Below are 25,470 nucleotides of genomic sequence, written 5' to 3'. Positions count from 1 at the left end.
AAAGGTTAGAGAGCAGTGAATAATACAAAAATTTTAAAATAGAGGAATTCAATAGGACAAGGAAATAGAAATACTTTACCTTTCTTCCTCTCCTTTAATGCTCCCAGTATATCAGTAGCTGCGATTTCTCCCAGAACATTATTGCCAAGATCTATTTCCCTTAAGTGGTCAGAATATTTTATAAGACTGTATTAAAAATGAAAAAAATCAAACTATTATAGATCAAAATATGGTGATTTATAGAATATCGTCTAATTCTTTTTAAGTGTTACCTTTTCACATTCACACAGCACCACCACAGTGGCCTCTTCTTCTACCTCCTCCCATTGACAAATTGTTCTCTGAGCCATCCCCCCCCAAAATTTGTTATTGCAAACTTAATAAACATCGAATAAAATTGAAATTTCCATATACATAGAATCAAAAAAGAGGATTGTACAAGACACTGCAATCTCTACAACTTGCTTTCATTTTAAATTATGTAATAAATTCCACCTGTAACTTTCAAAGCTGTCCTGTTTGACTGTGCTTCTCTCTTGTCCTTCCTTATGTTTTCTTCCAAGGGAAAACAGTTTTTGAATACACTTTTGGGAGCTAAACATCATGGAATGTGGTCAGGTTTACAATCCAATAGAGTCTTAGCCTGATGTCTTTCAAATCTGGCCCCCAAATTAGAAGACCCTCCAATCGCACTGAAGATTACCTTGTAATTATTATTTTTTATTTTTTTTAAGCAATCAGGATTAAGTAACTTGCTCAAGGTTACATGGCCAGGTGATTCTGGGTGGGTGCTAAGTGTTGGAGCCCAGATTCGATCCTCAGGTCGTCCCGACACTGGAGCCGGTGCTCTTACTCGCTGTGCTACCTGGCCACCTGTAAGGGTTATGGGATTTAAAGATCTTCCATGCCCCATTGGACTTGCTGACGTAGCAGGAAGGGGCGGAGCAAGAGGAAGCGGAAGCCAAACTAGAGTTCCTGCGGTGGCTGGCGGTGGTGGCGACGGCGGCAGCAGCAGCAGAGGCAGCGGCAGCGCGAAGCCCTTTTTGAGTTAGCCAGAATTTCTGCTAAGGACTCCTGCTGAGGACTGCCAGGGGCCGGAGCTGCTGGGAGCGCGCTTCCCAGACGCTGGGTGGTTGCTGTGAGTGGGGAGAGGAGGACCTTTGCCTGAGGTAGCCTGTTCTGTTTTAAAGGCTTGAAAATGTGGGTGCTTTCTACTTTATCTACCCGTGCCAATGTCATAACTACTCTGATGGCTTTCACTTTCTGGTTTTGGGACTCAGTCTTTTGGTATCTTAATAAATTTTCCAGCTTATTCCCCCATATGGCAAGCATGATGTATTTTGTGATGGATAATTATATCAACATATTTGTAATCTCCATAGGCATTTTGAATATGGCATTGTTGATACACCGCCCCACCTTGTAATTATTAATGGTTGCTTTATATAACCATACATAATCTTGTCAGGTAGAATGTAAACTCCTCAAGAGATTATTTTATTTTTGAGTTCTTATCCTCAATACTTAGAAGAGAACCTGGCACATAGAAAATACTTAGGTTGAGACCTAAAAGTAGGGAAAGGAAGAAGATTGAAGAAAGAGGATATTGCATTGGTAAGAGAGAGATTGTTGTAAAGATATGAGGTGAGAAAAAGAAAAAAAAACCACTCATCTTTCCACCTTGATGGCTTCATTTTTCAAAAAGTTTCCACCCTGTGCTTTTCACACAATAGGACTTTGATAAATATTTGCCTAACTTAAGTTAAATTTGCTGGAGATACCTTTAGCAATACCAGTATCACTAAAGATTTCTCTAGTCTTGGGGCGGCTAGGTGGCACAGTGAATACAGTGCCAGCCCTGGAGTCAAAAGGACCTGAGTTCAAATGCGGCCTCAGACACTTAACACTCACTAGCTGTGCGACCTTGGGCAAGTCACTTAACCCCAATTGCCCTGACTTCTCCCCTCCAAAAAGGGGGCGAAAAGATTTCTCTAGTCTTTTGAAAAATAAAACCTCTCAGCTTTTTTCCTGACTGGTAGATCAGGAGTGAATAATGAAGGGAATAAAAAGAATGCAACAATGAAGAAAAACAATACTGGTATGAAAACAGCATCTCAAATTGTTGGAAGTATTGTAAACTAAACCACGATCCCAAGAACCATCTCTCCTATTTAGTGTGATGCAGCAAACCCTATGGAGCCTGTTCTTTTAAAGTGGCGGAAAATGACAGCAATGTATGCCTCCTTCCCAGAACTTGGGAAAATCCATTTTCCTTCACTATTTCCTTGAAGATTGGGCCTACTGTCCATGTAGTTGCATTTCTTGCTCTCCTGCATTTCTATTATGATTTCTCATTTTTAAGCATTTGTAACTTTGCTCTAAAAGTGAGCGGCAGGAAGAATTAGGGGTACAACAGCTTTGTCCAGATATAATGGTTTGAGAAGACAATGAGAAGAAATCCTCTCCCCTACATCTAAAATCTTTTCTGAACAAGAGTATTAAAAAAAGTAAGCAACAAAAATTTGTGCCCATGCTCTTGAAAAGGCCTCTAGACAATGTTGACAATAGGTTAATCATGCTATAAAATAATTTAACTACATTATTAAATTAAAAAAAGAAAAGAAAAAAGTTAAAAACTCTTAGCATATCTTGCTATTCACATTTGAGGAGCAAGATAATAGCTGACAACATAGACATTAACAAATATAAAATTTGTGCTCCTAGTCAAAAATTTTTTTTAAACAAAAATTTAATTAAAAACATTCTCTTTCCTCCTTCTGCCCATTGAGAAAGCAAGAAATATAACTATTATACATATAAAGTCATGCAAATTATATTTCCACATTAGCCATGAATCTGCTGGTCATAGAATTTTTCTTTAAAAAGACTTCAGCATGGGGCAGCTAGGTGGCACAGTGACTAGGGTACTGGCCCTGGAGTTTGAAGGACCTGAGTTCAAATCTGATCTCAGATACTTGATCATACTTACTAGCTGTGTGACCTTGGGCAAGTCACTTAACCCCAATTACCTTGTCTTCCCCTCTCAAAAAAAAAAGACTTTAGGAAACACCTGTGAGAGAAAAACCTCAAAGAAACAAGGACAGAGCAGAGAATATGTGAAATCCCTATATGGGGTCTTGGGCTTAGCCCAATGCCTAATACAGGGTCATTAATAAATACTAGTTGACTGACAGCTTAACTGACTGGCTAACTATGTTAAGTAAAAATTACAGTGTTTGTTTAGCATTAAAAGATGGGGGATTCTGGAGAGATATGAGTCAGAGAGAGTATCACAGCGGTCCAAGAAATAAAGTTGAAGGTGAACCAAAGTGGGAAGAGAAAGATGCATGGTGGGCATGACTAGGTTACAACATACATGAATCAAAAATCATTCAAGAGAAGGCATGTAAACATGGCATCAGAGACATGTGTGACTACAAAAGAAGACGGGCCAGTCACACAGCAAGAGTAAGGGATGGATGATGAATAGAATGGATTGTACATAACCAGGCATCCACATAAAGCTGAGAGAACCAGAGGAAGGACCTCTAGCACTTTGGGGAGACTCCTTGTGGGGGCTATCAGGGAGGGTATGAATGAGGTTTGTATAAGATGAGAGGACATGCATGGGCTGTGATCAGCATCCCTGGAGAGAGTACACACAATAATAGACCACAGATTCATCAAAAGACCATCAAAGAAGAAGATGACTCATCAGCAGTTGAGAGGCTACTGGGCCTCAGAAGTCATACACAAATCAAACAGGAAAGCATTTTACTGTGCTTTTTTTCCCCCTTGAAAATTGGTTCAAAGGAGCTAATATAAAATATTTCCAAGACACTATTCTGTGTGACTTATTCATTTTATTTGTGTATTACTTTAAAAATACTGTTTGGGCTTCCTTGTACAGTCAGCTAAAAACTAAGTGAAGTGAATGCAGAGATTGCATAGATAAAGCTAGAGAAAATCTCATTTTAGACATCTTTTTCCCCTCTCATATTTCAGTAAATTTTTCTCAGAGCAAACTGAACCGAATTTCAGAAACTCTCCTTCCTCGTGATGATGAGTAGACAAATGACCAAAACGCAGAGAACAAGAGAGGGGTATTGGAGATGTAATAGATCTATAAAAAACCCTGAATTAACAAAAGTTGATCAGCTGATGGTTCTTGAGACTCTTCTCCCTCCATGAACATCACACACATATCCCCTCCCACCTGTTAATTATAGAATTATAGAGTAGAAATGATTGTAGAATAAAATCTTAAAGCTGGAAAGGACCTTGGATGGATATCATGTAGCTATGAAGAATAATAGCTGGCATTATACAGTGCCTACTCTGGGCCAGGCTTAATGCATTACAAATATTTGATCTTCACAACATCCCTGGGAGAAAGGTGCTATTATTATCCCCATTTTACAGAGGAAGGAACTGAGGCAAACAGAGATTAGGTGACTTTCCCAAGATAGTAACTGTCTGAGACCAATTTTGAACTCAGGTATTCCTTATTCCAAGCCTTGTGCTCTATCCATGGTACCAGTTATAGCTACTTAGTATTTATGATCTGACAGTGGGTCTTTGGATCAATTTTAGGAGGTATGTGAACTTAGATGGGAAAAATTACATCTTTACATTAACTTCTAACTCAAATTAAGCTTTTTTAAATTTTTTTTTTTTTTTTTTGCTTTTTGGAGGGCAATTGGGATTAAGCGACTTGCCCAAGGTCACGCGGGCTAATTTTTGTGTTAAGTGTCTGAGGCTGGATTTGAACTCAGGTCCTCCTGACTCCAGGACTGGTGCTCTATTCATGGCACCACCTAGCCACCTGAAATTAAGCATTTCTTTCAATTATTTACAAACATAATTCTGAGAAGGCATCAATAAGCATTACCAGACTGCTGAAGGGGTTCATGACTCAAAAGGTTAAGAATCTTCATTTTAGTTATACCAATTTGCAACCTCAAAGTCGTCCCTGACCCTCCCTATACTTTTATCTCATATATATGTAAGATAATATATCCAATCAGTTGCCAAGTCTTGTTGATTCTATCACCTATATTTCTCGAACCTGTCCCCTCCTGTTCATTTACTACTCTATAACTGCCATCTTAGTCCAGGTCAGGGAGTGGTCAACAGCCACAACCCAGCAGACTTTGAAAAATTCTCTGGGTTGTTTCCATATGGTTACATAAGCTTGAGTTTCCTCTAACTTCATAATTTTCTATTAGAAACCCCAGATTCTACCTTATAGAAGGAGATGATTGTGGAAAAGTTCACCCTGAACTGTTGAAAATGATGGTCACAATGACTCATGAGCATGAACTTGAACCAGGCAATAAGAAGGAAATTTCTTTATGTCCCCTGATTGAAACTTACTATGTTAAAAGTTGAGTGAATTCCAATACACCCCTTTCTCCTTCTTCCCCTCTTCCATCTATGCCATTATCAGCCAAATGCAGCTTGATTAACCAAGGACCACTTTCAGAAGATCCTTTTTTACTTTTCTTGATTCCTGTAAGGAAAATGAGGGTCTTTTGAAGGCGATAATTTCCATGTTTATTCACTAGTTTAATTGACTACATTTTCTGACCTGGTTTTGTCATTTTCTAGCTGTGTGTGACCTTCGGCACCATCTTTAACCTCTCTGAGGAGGTAGTGTGGAGCATTGTATTTGGGATCATTACTAACTGACATTTCTCTGAGACTCACTTTCCTCACCTGAAAAATGGGAATAATACTTATACTGCCTATCTATCTTATAGGTTCCTTATAGAGAAAGCACTTTGGAAACTTTAAGATGATATGTAAATGTGGGTAAATATTGTGGTGCAGATTCATGACACTTCTAAATGCAATTTGCTTAATAATACTAATATGTTCTAATTTCTAATATAGAAAATATCAATAAATATAAACTACATAAGCAAAAGTACTTGGGGGGAGTCCTCAGTAATTTTGAGAGCATAGAGAGGTCCTAAGACCAAAAAATTTGAGAAATGCAGACCTAGCTAATGACTAAGATAGACAAAAATTAAGGAGCTGTTGTCCTATTAGTTGAGATTGTTCAGTCTCTATGAAATGTGGCCAAGAATTGCTAAGTACTAAAGGAAATCCCTTTTGGTTAGGTTTCAGCAGCAGGCCAAGTTCACCTTGGCTGAAGAGAAAAATCAATCTCCATTTATTTTCTTTTGCCAAGAGTCAAGTGCTCACTTTTTACACAACTTTCTTAAGTGTCATTTGCTGTAAAAATTCCCTTGTTCTTCCACCCCCTCTAGAAGCAATACAGAGGCTGTCTGCAGGGGATATGGGGCCTGAACTCAGGAAAAAGGGCTTTCCTTTGAATAAAAAAGGGATTTTTCCCATGAAAGAAATGAAAACTTTTCCTTTCATCTCAGGAAATGAGACTTTTCTTCTCTTTTATCCTCTACCCCCCAAATCTGGGGAGTATTTTTTTTAAACTTTCTTTAACTGTTTTCTTTGGATCTCAGTCTAATCTGCTTAAACTCCATTCAGCAAAGAATAGAATTTATTTTTAATTCAATTCAACAAGCTTTACTATATGCAATTGGCTGTGTTAGGCTGCAGTCACAAAGAAATTAAATAACCATTGCCTTCAAGGGACTTAGGAATCACTAAAATTATATTTTATATTCTTTCAAAGTGGAGCTGGCAGAGACCTAATTTGTCTGTGCCTTGGCTTCCCTATAAGTAGAAGTTGGCTAATTTTGATGTAACCACAGTGCAAGTAAATGATAGAAAATGATAGACTCTAGCAAGAAACTATAAAATGAGATTAGCTAAAGCTGCTTTCTCAAGCTTTTTGGTTGGTCTCAGGACCTCTCCACACTCTTAAAATTAATTAAGGACTCCCCCCCCACAAGTGTTTTATGTGTGTTATATGTATTAATATTTGTTGTATTCAAAACTAAAACATATTTGTATTATTGAAACATTAGTTTTGATGTCATGAGTCCCCTAAAAGGGGGTCCTTGGACTGTGCTTTCAAAACTACTGAACTAGAACTAACCTATAATAGTATTAGCACATTAGAGAGCACAGAGAGAAAGGGAACAATAAGCAATCATTCATATCTTCTCCTATCCTTTTCTTCAAGTCCTGGAGCTTGGCCACAATGTTTCTGCCTGAGTTGCACTTGGGGTTTCTTTCAATCCATGATATGTGAATTCTACTAAATTATACTTTTCCCTTTACTTCCAATACTTCTAGGTAATTTTCTTGCATTACTTCATGACGTAGTATATATTCGGACTTTTTCTTTTATTTGTGTTTTCTTGGGAAGTCAGTAATTCTCAAATTATCTCACTGAATTCTGTATTCAATGTAAATTGTTTTGGTATTAAAGACCTTAGGTAGTCTTCCACTTTTGCTGGTTTAAAATTTTTTTTGTCTTTCTTCTTCTGTGTTTTTGAAGTCCAAATCTGCTAATCTCTTTCTCAGAGAACCTCTCCTTTAGAGACATTCTCCATGATCTGTTTTAAACTATTCTCTTGTTGACCTTTTTGAATTCTCCTTTAAGAACTCCAGTTTCTGAACCAGTCCTATCATTATTTCTTTGAATAATTTTACAGATCTTCTAGCCTACTCCTAAGAGTCATGCCATTGTGATATGAGTCAATCCCAAAAGACTCATGATGGAATGAGATGTCTACATCCAGAGAAAGAACCAGAAAGAACTGAGTTTGAATCCAGATTGAAGCAAACTACCTGATCTTTTTCTTTTTCTTGTTTGGATTTATTTCCTATTTACCATTTTTCATTCTATCTGATACAATCCATCTTTATAACCTGACTAATGTCTAATGTGAAAGTATTTACAGATCCTATACCTGACTATATGCTGCCATGGGGAGGGGGAGAGGAGAGAGGAGGACAGAATGTGAAACTCAAGAAATTGTGGAATTAAATCTTGTAAACTAAAAGTAAACAAACAAATTAATTAAAAAAAAAAACATTAAAAAAAAGAGTCATGCAATTGATCCATGATAACTTCTGAGTATTATCTTATTGTATCAGTATTATACCTCTGTTCGAAAGAAGATCACTTTCTTTTGTTCTAAAGTGTTTATTCATTTTATTGAGCACTCTTTTTAGTTGCTTACTCATTTTTCTTTCAGTTATTCCACTGGTTTTTCCATCTCATGTTTTCCTAGTGATTCATTCATCCATCCAACAAGTATTTATTTATTCATTTATTTTTTAAAAAGCAATTGGGGTTAAGAGACTTGCCCAAGGTCCCACGGCTAGTAAGTGTTAAGTGTCTGAAGCTGCATTGAACTTAGGTCCTCCTGACTTCAGGGCTGGTGCTCTATTAGCTGTGCCACCCAGCTGCCCCCCCAACAAGTATTCATTAAACACCTACTGTGTGCCAGAGACTGTGGTAGGATATAGACTGTGAGTTCTGCAAAGGGAAGGACTGCCTTACCTTTCTTTGTATTCCCATTGCTTAGCACAGTATCTGGTACATACATAGTAGGCATTTAATAGATGTTTGTTGACTGACTAACTGAAACAGTTTTTACCCTCAAGACCTTACATTCTACTGGGGGGATAATAACGTACATAGATAAATGAGTGAAAAATATATGCAAGGTAAATACAATGTGATGAATTTTTTTTTTACTTTAGATCATTTTTTCTTTCACTCTGATGAAAGGAAGCTGAGTTGACTCCCAAATCTCTTACTTAGCCGTCTTACTGGATGTTGGGGAAGTATTTAGGGGAAATTGGTCTTTCAAGTGTCCCTCAAATCAACCTGCTTTGGTGGCTATCTTTTCTTGGACTCATAAAGTTATCTATGCATATTACATTAATTTTTAAGGGGAAGATGAAAACCATAGTTATATCATACTGTAAGCTATTCAAACCTTTACAAAAATATTTACTGTGTAGAGTACTCAAACATCGGAGTTTTGCTATCATAATTAGCTACAGAACTGCGATTATTAAGTAGGGAGTCTGAAGCTGTTTATTTCAGGGATTTCCTACTATGGGGTTTTAACTAAAGTTCAAGGAAAATCAGATAGTTTCCTCAGAATTTAAAACAAATTTCTTGGAGTAAAGAACAGTACAAGACCAGCTCCTGGCTATAATTAATGATCCCCAGCTGCTTTGCTAGCCTCAAACCCACTTCACCTATTCTCATATTTCTTCATCTCAAAGGAAATGCAATGTTTACCTTCAATTGCCTGCTCAGGTGCTATTAAACTACCTAGTGCCTCTCTCCCCACCCAAGAAACTCCAGCTAAAATGAAACCACATACAACACTGTGTGGCCAGTTTTTTTTCCTTCCTTTTTTTCATCCCTTTGTTTCTTCCTTCTTCTTTTTTATTTTTATTTTATTTTATATAGTCATTGCAACACTGGGCTAGAGTTGAGCCATTCTCTTACTTTTTCCCAGTTGAAAGTCATCACAATCCCCCTTGATTACGCTATCTAAACTGATTCAGTCATACATATGTTGCATGTGAATGATAGGAAATGACATAATCAAAAGTGAAGCTATAAGATAACATCAGATAAAAGATCAAATGGATGTAGAATGTCTATGTTTCATACTACACAGTTAGATGATCAGTCCATTGAGTTAGCTCCTACATACAAAAAAGTAAGGCTAGAACATTGGGCTGAATTGAATAAGATGGAATTCAATAGGGACAAATGTAAAGTCTTAAAGTTGGGTTCAAAGAGTCAGCTTCACAAGTATGAATGGGGAAGCTGATTAGACCACAGATTGTTTGGAAAGATCTTAGTGTTTTAGAGGACTGAATTAGTCAACAATATAATATGGCATCCAACCAAGAAAGACAACATAATAATCTATCTAAGAGGCATAGGAATTAGGAGGCAATAGTCTTACTGTACTAGTCAGTCTCTGTCTGTCTTGGTTTCTTCAACTGTAAAATGAGGATAAGGATAGCACCTACCTCTCAGAGTTGTGAGGATCAAATGAGATACTTGTAAAGTGCTTAGTACAGTGCCTGGCACATAGTAGGTCCTTAATAAATGATTGCTCCCTCCCTTCACACCATACCCTGGTTAGACTGCATCTGGAGTGCTGCATTTAGTTCTGGGTGCCATATTTTAGGAAGAGCACCAGTAAACCAGAGACTGTCCAAAGGAAGACTATCAGCATAGTGAAGGGCTTCAAATTTACACCATACAAAAATCGATTGAAGGCACTAGGGATGTTTTCCTTGAAGAAGAGAAGACTTAGTGGGGCATGATATATGCAAGATGATTAGATCTATTCTGTTCAGGCCCAGAAATTAGAACCAGGAGCAATGAGTCAAGGTTTTCTGTTGTTCAGTTATTTCAGTTGTGTCTAATTCTTTGTAACCCCATCTGGTGTTTTCTTGGCAAGGCTACTGGAGCGGTTTGCCATTTCCTTCTCCAGCTCATTTTGCAGATGAGGAAACTGAGGCAAACAGTTAAGTGACTTGCCCAGGGTCACCCAGCTAGTGTCTGAGGCCAGATTTGAACTCAGAAAGGTGAGTCTTCTTAACTTGAGGCCCAGTGCTCTGTCCACTGTGGCAAATCAAACTTCTGAATGATGGAATCTATCCCAAAGCAGAGTGCTGTTTGCCAGAGGATAAGTGGTTCCTCCATGATTACTTGTCAAATACGGAGAGATTCTTTGTCAGGTATTGCTTAGACTAGATGGTCCCTGGGCTCCATTTCAACTCCAAAATTCTGTGATCCTATAATATATTAGGGCGGGGCAGGAAGGGGGAAACAGGCAAAGAGATGTTTTTGTGGCTTCCTTCCATTGATATAAAGCATATCTTTGTCTCTGGAGGTGGCTTTATGAGCCAGAGAGAAGGTTTGGGCTGTTACAGGTTTTAAGGGGCCAAAGTGCAGACAGAAAGGATGAGTCATGACCGGGTTCTTGGAAGTTTGTCCATTAAGTTTTCCATTGTTCTGCCATTATCAAGGATTAACTACCCAGCAAAAGGACCTCAGATTTCAATCCAGTTGCTTCCTGTTTGGGAACTAGTAAATCTAGTTTGAAAAGACGCCTCTTGACTCTTAAACTTGGTCCCTGCCTTTCTGAATCCCAGTGATATTTTGGATGGAGGATGATGCAGGAGAGGTGGAGAGCACCAGCTATAGAGTCAGAAGATTTGGGTTCAAATCCCACCACTGCCCCTTACTGCTGGTGTAACCTCGGGCAAGTGGCTTAATGTCGTTAGGCCTCAGTTTCCTCAACTGTAAAATGAGTGGGCCGGACTCACATAACCTCTAACATTCCTCCCAGCTCTAAATCTACATATAATTCTATGATTCACTAAGGTGAGAGAAAGCTTATGTAAAGATAGACATTTCCCCTTTGTGTGACAAAACTCTTTGATATCATGGTGTTCTTAACCTAGAGTAACCTGCCTTTGGCCCACCTGCTCTGGGCAGTGACCTCTCGAGGCACTACTGCCATGGGTGGAGCCAAAAGTGAGTTGCAGTAAAACTATGGTAAATGTGAAAGCAGTTGTGTGCATCTTATCCTTAAATTTTGTGCCTATAAAAATTCAACCTGTTTATCTGTCTCTGTCTTTCTGTCTCTCAGTTTCTGTGTCTTTTTGTATCCATATCTAGGTCTCTTAATGCTAAAACTTTAAGACTAAAAACAGTTCTCAAAAGCAAGAAATATTTAATCCAATATTTAAGTTTATGATATGTTTCTGTTTCTTTTCTCTATTCTATTTGTGTTCTGGCGTTTGAGTCTAAAATAAAATTTTGAAAAGAAAAAAGGGCAAAGAATAGGCCTTTAGTTGGGTCACTGAATAGTGATTTGCAGAGCCGTTCTGAATCCCACCATTTCTCCTTTTTAGCCCAGATAATCCAGGGACGTTTCTGGTCTAGGAGTGGCAGAGAAGGTCTCATTATACTGGATCCACCAAAAAGAGATTCATCTTGTCACTGCCACACCTTGAGACTCTTTCCATGGCCTCTTGCTCACTCCAACTGTTAGGATCGTCCCTTCTAAAAATGACTTTACATCTATATTTTGTATGGATCTAGTATTTATCTCCTGTCATCCCTGTTAGGATGTAAGCCCACTGAAGGTGGGGGCTCTTTTTGACTTTCTTTGTGTTCCTCTGTGCTATTGTTCAGTTGTTTTCTATCATGTCTAAAAACTCATTTGGGGTTTTCTTGGCAAATATACTGGAGTGGTTTGCCTTTTCCTTCTCCAGCTCATTTTACAGATGAGGAAACTGAAGCAAACAGGGTAAAGTGACTTGCCCAGGGTCACACAGCTAGTAAGTGTATGAAGTCAGATTTAAACTCAGGAAGATGGGTCTTCCTGACTCCAGGCCTGATACTCTATCTATTGTGCAGCCTAGTCTCTATTTTTTATCTTTTTTAAAATTTAAGACTCAGTTTCCCTATCTTGTCCAGTGTAAGAGCATCTCTTTAATTTGCTCTGTTTCCAATTTGGGCTAGTTTGTCCCTCTTTAAGCAACACAATGACTCCCACTTGGTAAAGCCAGGGGCTTAGCATATTAATGTCAAGTAGTGTGGCCATCCAAACAGCTTAGGCCATTGAGACCTAATGAGGTCTCCTGAGGCCCATCAGCCTCAACCTTCCTGCTATCAGGGATTGCACCACACTTAACTCCCATAGTAAGTTCTTAATAAACACAATTGACCAAACTCAAGGTTCACGTGAGCCTTTCTTTTTCCATTTTTAGTCCTGAAGGGCCTGTTACTACATCTCAGCTCATAGAAAGGTTTCATCATGGTGTAGAGGTGACCCTAGGTTCTTAAAGAATGCACCAGCAGAACTAAATAGGAAAAATGAGGCACATTTTTAGACACAGACAGTATGGGGATTAATTTTGGTAGCTATGAATATTTGTTACAAGGGTTTTGATTTTATTTTTATTTGGGGGAGAGGGTAGGCATAGGAGGGAGAGAAAATATATGCTTGTTAATTGAAAACAAAAGATTGTGTCAGCAGAACACCAAAGTTCTACAAAACCAGAAAGGTACTGAGAGTGGACCCAGCAGCAGAGTGTGCATCTGTCATCCCAGAATCCTTTGTTCTTTCATCTATCAAACAAGTGCTGATGATGGGCTGGTCACTGGCCAGGTGGTAGAAATAAAAAGACAAAACTCAAACTAGTTCCTGTCCTCAAAAAGCTTACATTGGATGGAGCATAGAAAACAACCTGTCAACAGGAAAGTAAATACAAAATAATATGGGGTGGGGGAAACCCTGTAAACTGGGATGGGTCAAAAGAGGCCCAGTCAGTCAGCCAATGAAAAGGAAGGAAACAAGGATTTATTAAGTGCTTACTATGGGTCAGGCCCAGTGCTAACAGTTGGGGATACAAATACAAACAAAAAGACAGCCCCTGCCCTCAATAAGCTTATATTCTAATGAGGGAAGACACAAAAGGGAGCTGCAAAAGGGTAGGGTTTGGCAGTGGGACAGAAATGAAGGAATCCAGCCTTGGAGGCATGATTTGGAAACACAAAAAGTCAGGAACAGGGTTGGGAGAGGTATGGAGATAAAGTGGCTTGGGTACCTTCCCAAAATGGAGGTATCAGGAAGAATTCACTGATGGGAGAAGGGCAGTGGCTTTCCAGAGAACTATTCCATGGGTAGCATTATGGGGGTTATTTGAGAAATCTGTAAAGGCTCAGGACCAGAAGAATGGCCACTGGGGGATGAATTCTTTTGACCACAGAAACTTATGAAGACTATCTGTTGAGGCAGAGAGAGTTTGTGGTCTCTAGCTGTGGAAGGCTACCCACAATGATTCAGTCATGGTTAGGGTAACATAGCCTTTGAATATGGGAATATAAGAACTTGAAAATCGGTCCAGGCTATACAAGCTTGAATACGATTTGTAGTCATTTTCTTGGCCTCGCATCATCTACCTCTAGAGCCATGGGACTTGGGGATGGGCCAGCCTGGGTCTGCAAGTGACAGGGAAGCCTTGCAATGATATGAACTGTAATTGTGGTCTGGGCTCTGATCTCCTATTTGATTTCAAATTCAAAGGGAAAACTGCAGGAGTCTTGTTCTATGCTATCATTCCAGTGTCTAATCTATATTCTACAACATGCTATAAAAAGAAGAGTTCCTTTCAAGTGCAGATTATTCAAGTCAAGGGCAATTTGAGACAGGATCTGAGGCTTGAGCAAACAGATGTTTAATTTCTGTTAGTGTAGAAATGGGATTTTTTTTTTCTTATGTCAACTTATAAATAGCTGGTTTATGGAAAATTGTCAAATACAGATAATTAAGTATTTGGGGACCAGTAATAAGGAAAGAGAGGATCTTGAACGGTTCTAACTGGAATGGTAAAACTGTGACAGCTTTCCAAGCAGCACGCCAAAAGCCTACAGTCAACAAAGAATACAGAATAAAAATAGCTTGGCTGTTTCCAGTTGGGACCAAATGGAAAACATCTGGACCTCTAGCTCAGAAGGACAATGCAAATCACCTCAGTCTGACCCTTTTATTTTGAAACAAGTGGAACTCTTAAGCCTTCAACCAAGGGAGAAGCAAACAAATTCAGTGATTGTAAAAGTCATTTGTTTTAGTCATATTAGTAATAAGGTTTTTTGTTTGCCAGTTTGTGCCTTTTTAAACTTTTGTGAGAATGTTGGAAAAGCCCTAATAAACCCTAAGAAAAATTGTGTTGAATTTCACAGGGTCATAAGACTGAACCAGAAGAAACTGTCACATAAGGAAACTGAGGCTCAAAGAGGGAAGGAATTTTTTGCCTAGCATCATACAGAGTAGTAAGAGGCATGACTAGAACTCTAACTAGGTCTGCTGACTCCAAATCCAGCTGGATGAGAGGTTCTTACCCTGGGGTCCATACATATAACAACAACAATAATAACTTAAATTTCTATAGTGCTTTAAAGTTTGCAAAAGACTTTCAATTAATTAGTTAAATTAATTGACTTTCTAAGTGTTACCTCAAAATGAAATAATATAGGTGTTATTTCAAATGAGAATACACATATAAAGCACTCATAACAACCTGATGAGGTAGGTACCCTATAGATGAGGAAACTAAGTTGAATAGTGGTTAAGTGACTTGCCCAGAGTGACAAAGCTGTCAGTATCTGAGGTATGATTTGAACTCAGCTCTTCCTGACTCCCAAGTCCAGCACTCTCCACTGTACCACCTACCTGGGTTTTGGTTTTTTTTGTTTGCTTTAAAAAATTTTGATAATTGCATTTCAGCATAATTGGTTTCTTTTGTAACCTTAGGAATTTTACGTTATGCATTTAAGATATTTTCTTGAAAAGGGAAGGAAGACTTTTTTTCTCTGAAAAATACTATTTGGGATGGCTCTCTGGAAGGGGGAGGGGAAGAGATACTTGAAAGGACTATGAGGATAAAAAAAACAGAAGGAATCAATAAAAACTTATTTATAAAAAGAAACTGAAGGAAAGGAGAGACTGGAAGATGATGATGTCAAGGCAAGGGATTTTGACATTGGTAACAACTAATTTAAAGGCATGAAGACCAGACTTCCAAAAGGATCTATGATGCAAAAAATAGATGGACAAGATGTCCATACAGATTAAGGGCAAGTGGCTTCCTGGGTACAAATCACGGACATGGCAGCATCTGCGAAGAAGCTGTGACCTGTGATAAAACTAAGGAAAGCCTACTGAGATACATCTAGAAAATCAGGGCAAAACCTCTAAGGTTGCTGCCAGCCACAACATTCTCTTGTTCTGAAAAGTGGGGGTGGGATGGGGGGAGGGGAGGAACTGATCCTAAATTGGGCACTTATGAAAAGGAAAAGTTGTTTCTGAAATTAGGAGCTAAAATGGGACCTCTAATCTTGGGGTAGATAAATTTGTCTTTATAATAATAAATTTTCAACATAATAGTTTTCCTTTCTTTTCTTATGTATCTTATTTTATGTCTGCATTTAAAAACATGATTCTGAGAACATATCCATAGATTTTGTCAGGTTGTCAATGGACAGAGGTCAATAGACAGAAAAAAGTTTAAACAACATTAGTCTAATGGAAGCCTGAACATCAGGTCTCCTCCCTCTGCTATCTGTTTACACTTGGAGCAGAATACTTCCTTTGGTCTAGAAGAGAGTGATTCTGAGGAATAATATAAGTCTTCCTTACTTCCTTTCTAAATATTAAAACCTTTCCCTTTCCTGATTGGTCTCCCTCTCATAAGTCTCTCCACCACTGCTCCCCCTCCATACTGGTACCAAAACCATTTTCCTTAAGCTCTGATCTGACTATATCATTCTTCTATTCAATCAACTCCAGCCTCCCATTGCCTTTAGCTTACCTTATTATCCCTTCCTCATATTGAGAACCAGAAGAAAGGGCCTTCTCTACTCTTCACGTAGACTATTCCATCTTCTCTCTTCATGCCTTTGAATTGGTTGTCACCAATGTCAAGATCAAAACACCTTGATGTCATTCTACATTCTTTCTTCCTTTTCCCCAGTTTCTTTTTATATATAAGTTTTTATTGATATCTCCTGTTTTTCACATCATCATAATTATCCCAAGTTTCCCTCCTTCACCCCCTCCCAGAGAGCGAGCCCATGTAACAAATGGTATTTTTCAGAGGAAAAAAATCAGCACAACTGATCCAGACTAATCTTGGAATCAGGAAGACTTGGGGTCAAGCCCGAACTCTGATACATGCTAGCAGAGTGACTGAGTAATTGCCTAAAGCTAGGTCTGGAAGCTACCTTGGATAAAGTGCTGAGCTTAAAGGCAGAAATACTTGAGTTTAGATCCTGTCACTTATTAGCTGGGTGACCTTGGGCAAGTTGCTTAATTGCTGTTTGCCTCTGTTTCCTCAACTGTAAAATGGAGAATAATGATGGCAATGCCTTCCCAGGGCTGTTGTTAGAATCAAGTAAGATCATAATTGTAAAGGGCTTAGCACAGTTCCTGGAACATAGCAGGCACTTAATAAATGCTTATTCCCTTCTTCCCTTCCTCCTCTCCTCTTTCCCTTCCTTGTATTTAATTACTTAGTATTTATCTTAGTGGTAAAGTGGATAGAGCGCTGGGTTTGGAGTCAAGAAAACTCATCTTGGGGAGGCCAGGTAGCACAGCGAGTAAGAGCACCGGCTCCAGTGTCGGGATGACCTGGGGATCAAATCTGGGAGCAGATACTTAGCACCACACCCAGAAATAACTGGCCGTGTAACCTTGAGCAAGTTACTTAACCCTGATTGCTTAAAAAAAAACAACAACAACTCATCCTTCTGAGTTCAAATCTGGCCTCAGACACCAGTTGTGTGACCCTGGGCAAGTCACTTAGCCCTGTTTGCCTCAGTTTCCTCATCTGGAAAATGAACTAGAGAAGGAAATGGCAAACCACTCCAGTATCTTTGCCAAGAAAACCGGGATTTTCTTGGTCACAAATGGGGTCCCAAAAAGTCAAACATGACAAAAAAGATGACTGTACAACAAAAATAATCTATATTTATCGTGTGTATATATATATATATATATAATATATTCACACATACATTATGTGTATATCTATATATGTGTGTTCATGTATATATATTCTAACTGGGAGACATATATATGAAGGAAATGGCATGCATACATACATATACATACACACATATGAAGGAAATGACAAACTACTCCAGTATCTCTGCCAAGAAAACCCCAAATGGGCTCACAAAGGGTCAGATATGACTAAAAATGACTGTGCAACAAGAAATATACATATACATACACACACATAGATACTTACACATAAGCATGGACACACACGTATAGCTAGACAAGTATGTGTAGATACATCTGTGTTTGTGTATGTCTATGCATGTGTCTCCCAGTTACAATGGAAGCTTCTTGAGAAGAGGGCTTGGTTCCACTCTTTGTATTTTCATCCCCAACACTTATCACAGTTCCCATCATACAGCAGGTGCTCAATCAATGCTTGCTGATTGATTGAACAAGGAAATAGCAGGTCAGGTTTATAGAGCACAGACAACAGAATATCAGAGCTGAAAGGGTTCTCTGAGACCCTATCCAGCTCATGCTCGAATTTAATGTTAGAAAGAACCTGGCCATTCATCTAGTTCAACCCTTTGGATTTTACAGATAAGACAACTGAGGTCTACAGAGTGCGAATGATTTACCACAACAGGTCATGTATGGGAGAGCATGAGATTAAGAACCAGCAGGGTCTCCAAAGGCCATCCAGTCCTGCCCCCAGGGAGTAAGAAGCAGAGCCAAAATTCTAACCCAGGTCTTCTGATTCCAAACTCCACACACTTCCAGGAGTCTAATTCTCATTTTTTTCCAAATATGGGCATCTTTTAATGGAATGATATTTATTTGTTTATTTCTCTTCCCTACATTATAAACCCAAGGATAGTTCTTTTTCCCCTTCTAAACCTGACCTCATTCTGTCTCCTGTTTGGAAATGTCCCCAGCCCAGACTAAGTCCTATTCTGATTTACAGGGCCCCTACCCTCCAACCTCTCCTCCATCCCTATAATAATAATAACTTCCATACATATAATTCCTTACAGTTTACAAAGTGTCCTTTATTCTTCCCTCCAGATATTTACAACAGTATTTTGTGACAGGCAGGTCAGGGATCATTGTTCTTATTTGTATAGACTTAGAAACTGAGACTCAGAGAGCAGTGACTGACTCAAGGTCACATAGCTAATAAGTAGCAGAGATGGGTCTAGAAATCAGGTCTAATTCCTTGTTCAATGCTCTTGATGCTGCCTCACTCCTTCCTCCATATTGTCTTGGATGATGGGCTATTTCTCCATCCAAGTCCTTTCTCACTTCTCAAAGGAGAATGGAATACTGGAAAGAGTAGTGGTTTAGACTTAGAGGATCTGGGTTCAAATCCCTGCAACATCATCTCTCTGGGTCTCACTTTCTTAATCTGTAAAATTAGAGAGTTAACTAGATAGCCCCTAAGGTCTCTTCCAGCTTTAAACCATCTAAATCATAGAGCTTGCTTGAATCTCCCTACTTCATGAATTCCCTTGACCTTCCTTTGACTCCCTTTCTGGTCCACAGATGGATGAAAAACTTTTTTTTAATAGTGAATTATTTTGTTTTCAATTGTTTATGCAAACTGAATATTGGGGGGAGACATTAATAGACATAAAATAATATGCACGAAGCAAATAGGGCAGAATTGTAAGTGCACACATTTTATGTTTTCTATGCTCTTGAGATCATTTGTTCTGCCCAATTACAGAATTCTTTGTTGGGAATCAGGTCAATTAAATGAGCAATATGGTTAGATATGCAAGAGAAAGCAGAAATAGCAGCTGTGTCCCAGACATCTTCATGCAATTCCAGTTTTTGGAAATTTTATTCTCTTACATCATTGGCCTAACAGCAAGGGCAAACTCATTGCCAACTATCAGGATCATAAGTTGGTCCCCTTTTCCAATTAATGATGATCTGATCAGCTAGACAAATATTTTTGGAATATATTCTGTATCTCAGAGCACTATAGGCAATTAGGCAAGTAGGGGCATCTATTATTAACACCTGTAGCTCAGATGGTGAGCTCTTTATCAGTCTTGCTAAGTTCTCCTGTGTTTTATTGATAATGGCATTGCAGTATGTAAAAAGCACTCGGAACACCTTAAAGATGGAAAAATCCAGCCCTTTTTTCTACCTCTTCCATAAGTTCTATATAAAAAAGTGCTCTGTTCCTAAGAGTAATGAAATGAGCAGAACCAAGAGAATGTTTATACAGTAGCAATGATATTGTTTTAAGAACAACTTTGAGTGACTAAGTAATTTTGACTATTATAAATACTCAAATTAACTACAAAGAACATATGATGGCAAATGCTATCTGTATCTAGAGAAAGAAGTAATGAGGGGGTGGAGTCAAGATGGCAGAGTAGAAACAGGACTTCCTCGAAGCTCCGGCTCCTACCTCCTCCAATTCATGTAAAAAATGACTCTAGACTAACTGTGGAGCTACAGAACCCACAAAATGACCAAGAGAAGCTAACCTCCTGCTGAGAACAGCCTGGCAAGCCAGCAGGAAGCAGCCAGCACAGCGCTCTGGGAGCTGAACCCAAGCAAGCCCAAGGTTTTAGCCTCAGGGCCGCCTGACCAGCTACTGGCTGGAAGGACTTCAGATCACCAGCAGCTGTGGCAGTTTCCAGAATTATCAACCCACAGATGCTAAGGAAAAAGTGAGAGGTCAGTACAGTGTGGACTTTGGGACCTGAGAATTCAGGAGTTTGGTCTGGCCTTTGCCCCTGGGGTGAGAAGCAGCCTGCCATGTGGCTGCTTCAGAGCTCCTGGTCTGCTGATTGTAGAGGGACCAAGCAACCAGTCTGAGGGGGTAATCACTCTTGCTTTAACCTGCTTGGATCTGGGTTGTGGTCTAGGGTGGAGGTCCTGGGGTACATGAGCAGTCTGCCAGAGTGTGTGGAGGCTTCAGAAATAATACCAACTAATACCTCCAGCAGCTGAGAAAAACCCAGAGTTTGGGATAAAGCTCCTGTTTCTGGTAGCAGAGTTCTACTGTGGCAAAAGGCTCAAAAACCAAGTAATTGAGTGGCAACATGAGCAAGCAAAGGAAGCAAAGCAAACAGAGAAATCCAACTTTACACTCCTATTTTGGGGACAAAAAGGATCAAAGCATGGAACAGGAGGAAGACAGCAAAGTCAGAAGTCCTGCACCAAAAGCTTCCAAGAAAAATATGAGCTGTTTACAGGCCATAGAAGAGCTTAAAAAGGATTTTGAAAATCCAATAAGAGAAGTGAAGGAAAAATTGGGAAGAGAAATGAGAATGATGCAAGAAAATTATGAAATGAGAGTCAACAACCTGACTGAAGAAAATAACATCTTAAAAATAGATTAACTCAGTTGGCAAAAGAGGCTCAAAAAGGCAATGAGGAGAAGAATGCCTTAAAAAGCTGAATTTGCCAGATGGAAAAAGAATCTCAAAAGCTCACTTACAGGAATCATTCCTTCAGAATTAGATTGGAGCAAATGGAAGCTAGTGATTTTATGAGAAATCAAGATACTATTAAACAGATACATACAAATGAAAAAATAGAAGACAATGTGAAATATCTCATTGGGAAAACCACTGACCTGGAAAATAAATCCAGGAGAGATAATTTAAAAGTTATTGGACTACCTGAAAGCCATGATCAAAAAAAGAACCTAGAAATCATCCTTCAAGAAATTCTCAAGGAAAATTGCCCTGATATTTTAGGACCAGAGGGCAAAATAGAGGTTGAAAGAATCCACTGATCACCTGCTAAAAAAAGATCCCAAAAATAAAACTCCTAGGAATATTATAGCCAGGTTCCAGAATTCCCAGATAAAGGAGAAAAGATTACAAGCATCCAGGAAGAAACAATTTGAATATTATGGAAACACAATCAGGATAACACAGGATCTGTCTGTCAGCTTCTACACTGAGGGACTGAAGGGCTTGGAATATGATATTCCAGAGGTCAAAGGAGCTAGGATTAAAACAAAGAATCACCTACCCAGCAAAACTGAGTATCATGTTTCAGGGGAAAATATGATTATTCAGTGGAATAGAGGACTTTCAAGCATTCTTGATGAAAAAACCAGACTTGAATAGAAAATTTGACATTCAGATACAAGAAGCAAGAGAAGCATGAGAAGGTAAAGAGGGAAAGAAATCATAAGGAACTTATCAAAGTTGGATTACTTATATTCCTACATGGAAAAACAATAATTGTAACTTATGAAACTTTTCTCAGTATGAGAATAGTTGAAAGGAATAGAAATGTGTGTGTATATATATATATGTATGTATACATACGTATATATGTCTACATAGGAGGGTATATGGGCATATGAATACATATATGAGTGTGTATATAATATGTCTACAGGTATACATAGACAGAGAGCACAGGACCAATTGAATAGGGAGGGATGATAACTTAAAAGGTGAAATTAAGAGGTGAGAGAGGAATATAATGAGAGGAGATGGGGAGAGACAGAATGGGATAAATTATCTCATATAGAAGAGGCAAGGGAAAACTGTTACAATGGAGGGGAAGAATAGGAAGGCAAAAGGGAATGAATCTACCTTATTCTCATTGAATTTGGCTTAGGGAGGGAATGACATACACACTAAATGGGGTATCTCACCCTACAGGAGAGTAGAGGGGAAGGGGAAGAGAAGGGTGATAATGGAAGGAAGGGCAAGCTGGGAGGGAAGGAAGTTGGAAGCACCCACTTTTGAAAAGGGACAGAATCAAAGTAGAGAACAGAACAAGTGTGGGTGGGATAGGATGGAGGGAAATATAGTCAGTCTTTCACAATATATCCACTATGGAAATGTTTTGCATAGCTACATATGCACAACCTATACTGAATTGCTTATTTTCCCAGTGAGGGTGGCTGATGAGGGAGGAAGGGAAAGCATCTGGTATTCAAAGTTTTAAAATAAAATGTTTAAAAATATATAGACATATCATTATTATTATTATTTTACATGTAACTGGGAAATAACATATACAGGCACTGGGGCATAGAGATCCACCATGCCCTACTAGAAAGTCGAAGAGGGGATGGGGGAAGATATGTAAGAGAGCATATCAGGGCAGGGGATATTCAGTGGGCTCGCTGTTTTGGGGTGTGGGTAGGGAAAAATGGGGAGAAAATTTTTAACTCAAAATCTTGTGGAAATGAATGATGTAAACTAAAATAAAGAAAGAGAAAGAAAAAAAATTAAAAAAGAGAAAGAACTAATGAGTAGAAGTATGTATAGAATAGTTTTACGCACACATTTTTGTCTAATGGTAGCCATCTCTAGGGTGGGGGAGAGGGTAGAAAAAAGAAAAAAAAGAAGTTATATGATAACTTTATTATATATTTCAAAGGAATAGTAAGTTTTTCATGATAGATTTGCAATATGATGTACAATCATCTCTTTTTTTGTATTTTATTATGTTATAGACATGCTTGCTTTATTTCTTAAGTTCATAATAAAATAAAGAAAAAAATTTTTAAAAAGAAAAAAAAGAATAATTACTGATAGGCTCTGTGAGCTCTCCTGGCTGAATACCACATTCATAAGCTTGTTGTTGGTTAAGGTTTGCAAAGTCCGTTTGCCAATAGCTAAAGAACAAATGAAAACAGTCCCAGAAGCCGAAAGAGAAGTTAGGAGTCTCATGATGGAGAGTCTCAAGTGAGCTGTTCTCCTGCCCACAGGTCACTTACCTTCCCACCTGGAGTTTGCAGGGGATTGGGAAAGCAAGCCAGTCTGAAGGGAAAACTCTAAGTAGTGGTTGAGAAGTAAGCTATGACACTATTTAAGATCACAGAATCTTAGAGCAAGAGGTGGTAGCAAGTATCCACCCAGTGGAACTCTCTGACTTTTGATTCTGTTGTCTTTATGGGGCACGCATCCAAGGCAAGATGGAGAGCCTCTCACAGCACATCAGAATAATGACAAACACGTACATACATTGTGAAACATATAGGCATAAATGACAGTCCTTGGAAGAACCTCAAAAATTTTGCTGATGATTATGAAGACTTGGGCAAGAAACTGAAGATCAAGGGGTCACTGGATTGTTGCCCATTAAAGGCAAGAATGTAGGAGAGAAATTAAGTTGGGAAGTGAGCACTTGACCAAGAAGGTGGTGGTAGAGAAGGTTATAGGTTATAAAAGGCTAGAGTTGACAGATTCTTGGCCAGAGACGGGGTACATCTAACAAAAGCTAGCAAGAATATTTTTTTTTGCCAGGTATCTTACAAAGCTAATTAAAAGGATTTAAACTAGTAAGAATGGGGGAGGAATACTTCTATATTGAGAAAATCAAGTTGATTCTGATTCCATTTTACAATTCCATATCATTCCCAATAGGTTATAAAATTGCCTAAGCCATATTTCTTTCTCTCTAAATTAAGTTCAGAAGTCTAACTTTCTTCTCTGAGCTGTTATCCCATAAATCACCTTAATACAAAGGAACACGTTGTCTCTATACATCTTACTGCCCCTATACAATTAAGGGAGAACTGTTATCTCTTTAATAAACCTACAGGTGGGCTCCAAGAAGTCTTTATCTCTACAATGCTGACTGTCCTTCAAGAGAGTCTTGTCTGTTACTACTGTGACTCTAACCATGCAGGTGGACACCACCAAAGAGCTTTCCATAGCAACAAGATGCAAGGATGGGGTTGCTAGTCCTACATTCCTGACTTCCACCCAATCGTACTGTTTTCCATCATCCATGATATTTCAGACTTTGAAGTTAATTATATTGTTTTATGCCTCCTGGTATTTATTCTCTTGTATTTCTCTAAACTATATGGGGGTGGCTAGGTGGTACAGTGAACAGAGCACTGGCCCTGGAGTTAGGAGGACCTGAGTTCAAATCCTGACTCAGACACTTGACACACTTACTAACTGTGTGACCTTGGGCAAGTCACTTAATCCCAATTGCCCTCCCCCCAAAAAAGCAACAAAAAAAATTATAGGAAGGCTAGTAAGCCCTGAATCATGGTCTTCTGACTGATTGAGGAGTTGAGACCCCTTTTATTGTTAATTGCCAGTCTTGTCAATGAATTAGATGCGCTTCAGTCTACCTTAATTTTTGAATGTATGGTATATACCTGACGTTAGATATCATGGATCCAAAGCTTCTCCATTTTGAGAATCACTCGATTTTGTTCACACATACTATACAGAGTGCTAAAAAGATGAACCCAGAAATTCATAGGAGACAAAATTCAAGAAAGAAGCCACTAGTAAATCCCAGAGCCTCAAAGGCCTATCCCAGATGCCCAAGGTTTAGATAATAAGCAACAGGACCTAAGAATATTAATGTAAAGGGTCAAATTTAGCCTCATAGAAATCATTAAGACTTAGTTGGATGACTTGATTATAGTCCTGGATATGCCTTATCCAAAAGAAACAGGACAGGTAAAAGGATGGGGAAGGTAGTATTGTACAATAAGAAGGTATACTCATATGAGGAGATCCTAGACTCAAAAGGAAGAAATATAATAAAGAATATTTGGATGAAACTCAATGGAGGGAGAAACTGAAGTCATTTTGTCATTGAAATATAATACAGATCACCTGGACTGAAAGAAGAACTAGATGAGGAGTTTGGAAAACATTGCAGTCTAGCACAGAGACATGTGAAGGTGATGATGTTGGACTTCAATCATCAAAACATCCACTAGAGTTCTCTCTCCCTGTTAAAAGTAATAAGTTCTTCACTTGATTTAAAAGATCAAGGAAACTATACAGGGAAATTCTATTCTGGATCAGAGTCTACTAACAGGGAGGGATTGGCTTCTGGTGTTGAAATGAGGGGAACCTTGTGAATAAGTGACCACTCCTTCCTTGAATATGTGAAGAAGAGGAAATCTGGGAATAGTCAGACATGTGACCTAGATTTTAGGAAAGCACATTTCAAATGTTATAAGGGGTTCTTAACCTTTTTGATGTCATGAACCCCTTTG

The 25,470-nt window shown here is 38.7% G+C and overlaps 1 protein-coding gene across 1 annotated transcript in view; it reads right to left on the bottom strand.

Annotated features, from left to right (window-relative positions):
• The window catches only part of LOC138174203 (uncharacterized), a 52,694-nt gene that overhangs the window by 8,005 nt on the left and 19,219 nt on the right, over window positions 1-25,470 (bottom strand). The window contains exons 7-8 of the mRNA XM_069104409.1: window positions 5,377-5,512; window positions 80-186 (exon numbers count right to left, since the gene is read on the bottom strand). Coding sequence (XP_068960510.1) covers window positions 80-186; window positions 5,377-5,512 — 243 coding nt within the window. The remainder of the gene's footprint in view (window positions 1-79; window positions 187-5,376; window positions 5,513-25,470) is intronic.

Source organism: Petaurus breviceps, unplaced genomic scaffold (assembly GCF_028583685.1).
Source record: "Petaurus breviceps papuanus isolate PSGF00001 unplaced genomic scaffold, PetGlider_PUasm1.0 688, whole genome shotgun sequence".
NCBI classification, from domain to species: domain Eukaryota; kingdom Metazoa; phylum Chordata; class Mammalia; order Diprotodontia; family Petauridae; genus Petaurus; species Petaurus breviceps.
This window is presented reverse-complemented; position numbering and strand designations above follow the sequence as displayed.